This window comes from Sinocyclocheilus rhinocerous, unplaced genomic scaffold, assembly GCF_001515625.1.
Source record: "Sinocyclocheilus rhinocerous isolate Xijiao unplaced genomic scaffold, SAMN03320098_v1.1 scaffold468, whole genome shotgun sequence".
In the NCBI taxonomy this organism is placed as follows: domain Eukaryota; kingdom Metazoa; phylum Chordata; class Actinopteri; order Cypriniformes; family Cyprinidae; genus Sinocyclocheilus; species Sinocyclocheilus rhinocerous.
Window position 1 is genome coordinate 1,988,065 of NW_015635305.1, and position 5,046 is coordinate 1,993,110.

General features: G+C 35.9%; 1 protein-coding gene across 2 annotated transcripts in view; it reads right to left on the reverse strand.

Annotated features, from left to right (window-relative positions):
* LOC107746832 (flotillin-2a) overlaps nt 1–2,927 on the reverse strand; it is a 31,839-nt gene extending 28,912 nt beyond the window's left edge. For both annotated transcript variants that reach the window (XM_016561153.1, XM_016561154.1), the window contains exon 1: nt 2,677–2,927. In XM_016561153.1, the coding sequence (XP_016416639.1) occupies nt 2,677–2,725 (49 nt within the window). In that variant the 5' untranslated portion in view covers nt 2,726–2,927. The remainder of the gene's footprint in view (nt 1–2,676) is intronic.
* Nucleotides 2,928–5,046: the final 2,119 nt, after the last annotated feature.

Consider the following 5,046-nt stretch of genomic DNA (forward strand, 5'->3'; position numbering starts at 1 on the left):
CTTTTTTTAAAACTCTGATTGATCGATTCATGAGACATTCGTTTGTATGAAGTTGTTCTGATTTTTTTCAACATGCACTCAAATATTCATGTTTATTTCGTGCTGCAAATATTAAAGAGTACCATTTTTTTTTGCATATGGGCCCGGGGCTGACTTGCTACACCACTGAATAAGACTGATGTACCCGCGTTGTAACACAAATACATGTAAGGTTTTTGGATTTTCCCCTTACTTTAAATGCATGCTTATGGCTCATTATTATTAATCGGAAAAAAAACAAAGGCTATACAATCAAATAGTACAATGACAAATTCACCTATATTAAACTTTTAACTTTTTTTAACAAATTAAATAAGGATATGTTGTACCCGCGTTTAACACAAATAAATAGCCTATGGATTTCCCCTTAGGCTACCTTAAAACGATCGTAGTTTGTGGTTTATTATCTTATTCATTAAAACACATCAGCCATAAAATAGTACAAATGGCAAATTCGCATATATTAAACATCTACCTTGTATTAACAAAATAAATAAGATGGATATAGCCGTTGTAACCCAAATAAATAAGGTATTTTCGAAACGAATGCTTAGTTTGTGGTTCATTGTTATTTTTTTAATGAAAACCCAGCAACACTCACTTATAGGCTATTAAACGAATAAATGAATTTTTTTATTAACAAAAGTTGCGCTTTGGATCCACCATCATAGTGTCAGTCTTTTCGCATCACGTGACCCCAACCTATCCCCCCCGTTGTATTTCTCAGCCCCCCCAGTTGAAAATACGTTCCCGCGGCTATGCTCGGTACCATATCTACTTGGTTTGCATCTGTTTCTCCAGTATGACGATTTCATCGGTCTTTACTGCACGGCTCTGTACACTTTTAGTTCACTGCTCAATGCAAGGATACCTTCAAAATGGCGCATTGGTGACGTCACACATAATAAACGCACGTGACTGACAAAGACGGATAGCGGACATGATTGTTTTCACTCCGAAGTGCCCTTCGGAGGGCGATATATCCCGTTTGGAACGCACCGTTAGAGTCTCTACTAATGAGCTGATGACCTGAATTAGGTGTGTTTGATTAAGGAGATATGCAAAACATGCAGTGTTGAGGTGCCTCCAGGACCAGGGTTGGGAACCACTGCTCTATCAGGTATATTTGATAAATTATATTAAACATTAAAAGTAGCTATAGCTCATACTGAATGCCTACATTACCCACTTAAATGTGTATTGCTCAAAGTCAGAGGTCTTCACCTTCTTGACTGTATCCAGCAATTAAAATCATACAATAATAATTTTGATGTAGTCTATTGATTTAGACTCAATTCATGTAAAACAGCTTCTAATCGAATAAAAACTTTATATTTTGCTATTATTTTTCCCACATGTGGTGATTTTCCCCTTAAAAAATATAAATGTAACCTAAAATTGTGAAACCCAGGAACCTTTCTAGAACGTAGCAGGAAGACAACTAATGACAAAAAGAAATCACTGTGTAGACAAGTCCCAATTTTTATAAACAGGGGTATGCTAAAAGGTCTTGATCACTAGAGCGCCCAATCCTGTTCCTGGAGATCTGCCTACCTGCAGAGTTCAGTTCCAAACACACCTGCCTGTAATGATCAAGTGCTCCTGAAGATGTTGATTAGTTCGTTCAGTTGTGTTTAATCAAGGTTGCAGGAACAGGATTGGGCACCCCCGGTCTTGATTGATACCGTTTCTATGAAACACGACCACTTTATTCTGCAGCGACAAAACGTGTTATAGTAACGTTAGTCTTCAAACAAAGGTGGCTTAAAAATATTTATACTAAGGACGTGGCAGGATCACATAAAAATAAAATGTATAGTCAAAAACAACAACAACACAATACGTAAGTCGTGTGTTTAATCTAAACTACTACATAAGCAATCGATATTCAAGACCAAGGAGATTTCAAGAGAAAAATCGATTTAATTGCATAAGCACGTCAAAATCGAACAGAAAAGAGCATGAGGGAGGCACAACACCATGGCTGCCCACTGCTCCGGGTTCACGGTGTGTGTGTTCACTGCTGTGTGTGTGCACTTTGGATGGGACAAATGCAGAGCACTAATTCCGAGTATGGGTCACCATACTTGGCCACATGTCACTTCACTTCACTTCACGACAAAACGTGTTATAGTATAGTTATAGTTATAGTTAAGTTAGTCTTAAAACAAAGGTGGCTTAAAAATATTTATACTAAGGACGTGGCAGGATCACATAAAAATAAAATGTATAGTCAAAAACAACAACAACACAATACGTAAGTCGTGTGTTTAATCTAAACTACTACATAAGCAATCGATATTCAAGACCAAGGAGATTTCAAGAGAAAAATCGATTTAATTGCATAAGCACGTCAAAATCGAACAGAAAAGAGCATGAGGGAGGCACAACAACACGAGCCGAGCGTGATGGATTGTCTTCTTTCATGCAACACAAACTACAATGCAACAGGCAAGCGCGAATGACTACACACTACTCAACTGAAATGCTTGAGAAAATAAGCGTTAATTGCAGTAGAATAAAATACATGATGATTTACGTACACATTCTACGTTAGCTACATTTCAGATGAATATAATACACGCGAAAAGCGGACTGCTTTGAGAAAAACTGAAGGCAGTTGTTGGGATATGTTACCTGATACCACCAAGGCTTCGTTTGGTCCTACCGTGTGGCAACTCCCCATATTTTTCCTGACCGACGGCTTTAAAAAGCTATTCGGAACGTGAGATTACTACTTTTTTTCCAAGGACGACGGAACAGTGTATTGAAAACAGTCAGATACAAAGACAAGGCATTCAAAGCAGTTTGTGTACACTATATTCCTCCCGATTTCTGCTCGCATGCACCAGAAGTCACCGCCCTTTCAGAGATATGACGACTGTTACTACGATACATGTTAAATTTGTTATTCTTTAACGTTCCAGTAGAGGGAGCCATAATATTGGAAATGAGCCTAAACACCAGCGTTGCTGAGATCTTTTGAAAAAAATAAAAAAATAAACATTCCAATGCTTTTATGAGCATTTATTGACTACTTTGTCCTTCAGCTCCAGACAAGCTCACGTCAAAGGCAATTTGAGTCAACTTTACCCAGGATTTGTTTTTTTGTTTTGTTTTTTGGATGTCGGGTAGGCTAAATTAAAAGTATAAACTGCATTAGTAGCTACACAGAATTGAGGTCAAATGAAAAAGGAGAGATTTTTTTAACAGCAAGCCAAATCTGTTTACCCCATTTTTTACATTAAGGGATTAAGTAAAAATTCAATTCATGGATCTGCTTTTGACACATATCTTGTTCATGAAAGTGAATAACAACTTGAGGAGTCCACATCATGGTTGTGTGGTTTTGGTTGTTCATAATATACTATTCAAACATCATCTGTGCAGACTTGTCAGCAAATGTAATCAGGCTGAAAGCTGCAGAGCACCATCCTTTTATTTTAATAGATGATGGTTGGATTAACCTTTACTATAACAAAGTGAAGGGGATGAAATTTTACTTTCCTTTTTCGAGCTTGAGGGAAACCAGCCAGGATGATGCCCTCCATCGCCATGCTTTTTGGTCCCATGTAATTACATATCTGGAGACAGTCTCATAAGTCATAACATTGATCAGATGAGAGGCATGGCCCTCTACAGTTAAGCTTTGTTGTTGCCTGGAATGTGATCATGTTCCAAAACCAAAGCATTCCCCTAAACATTTGGTGTTATTACTCCAGTCAAAAATGTATGCTAAATAATGAATAATAGCTTTATACCAGCCTTCAGGTGCTTATTTTGCATTCCACACTCTAAAAAAATTATAGTTCTTTACACATAGTAACAGTTCTATTTAGAACCTTAACTCCCCGAAGAAACCTTTTATGCCAAAATGGTGCTTTGTGTTAGAGTTTAGGGCTCTTTATTCCCGCCTTTTTGTTTTTCAAATCTGTAACTGTTAAAGTTACCTCATTATTGATTTTCTGGTGCTCAGCCATTCAACTTCAGACGATCAACACACTCTCAACAGGTAAATGATTTTTCCTAAATTTAAATACAAATGTAATGTTCTTTTCTCTTTTTAGTTTTTTTGGTCACATGTAGCAGCTCTGTTACGATGAGGACATTTCTCTCCTCTTCTCCACTAAGTAACAGAAATATTACATTCATAATCCATATTGTTCTATTTTTTTCAATTATTACTTGGGTTTATGCATAAACGTGCCGTCACAAAAAATAACATTAGAACTATCCCCTGACATTCTACAGTATTACTTTTTCCTTTTAACATTGTGAAGGGCTCACATTCGGTCAATTTTTACTACTTTTGGCCTTTGTGAACATCATTGTTTTATACATGTTGTGTATTTCAGATGCATCACATCTCACAGCCTCATCATCTGCAGAGAGAAACTGCCACTCAGTTACATCAAAATAATGGACCTAAAGGCATCACTGAGGATTGTGAAGATATTTCACAGGAACTTTGTCTTTATCACATCTATTTTCTGTCCTGTTTTATGTTTTACTTCATGTATTTGTTCATGTTCATTGTCAATTGTCATTTATTAATATATTCAGCTACAGTAATAGCTTGTTAAGAGCACTGACATTTTTGCTACAATTTTAATTTTTTTTAACTTTTCAATAAAAAGTACATAATTCACACAACATGCTGCTGCTGTTGTTGTTTTAATGTAAAACCCTAATAGAGGCTATAAGATATTATGAGACCATGTAGATAAAGAGGCAAAAAAAAGCAATTTTAATAATATATAAAATAATATTGATAATACTCATATTATGTAAATATACTAATATAGTAATATTAATAAATAAACTATCATTAAAAAAGTTATTTATAACACCATTAAGGTTCTACATAGCACTTTCAAAGCATGGTTCTTTAGCACATAAAAGGATTCCGCTATTGTTACAAGCTGAAGAACACTTTTGTTTAGAATTTTTTTTAAGAGTGCATAGCTGGGCCAATTTGAATTTCAAGATGACTTATCGTTTAGACTT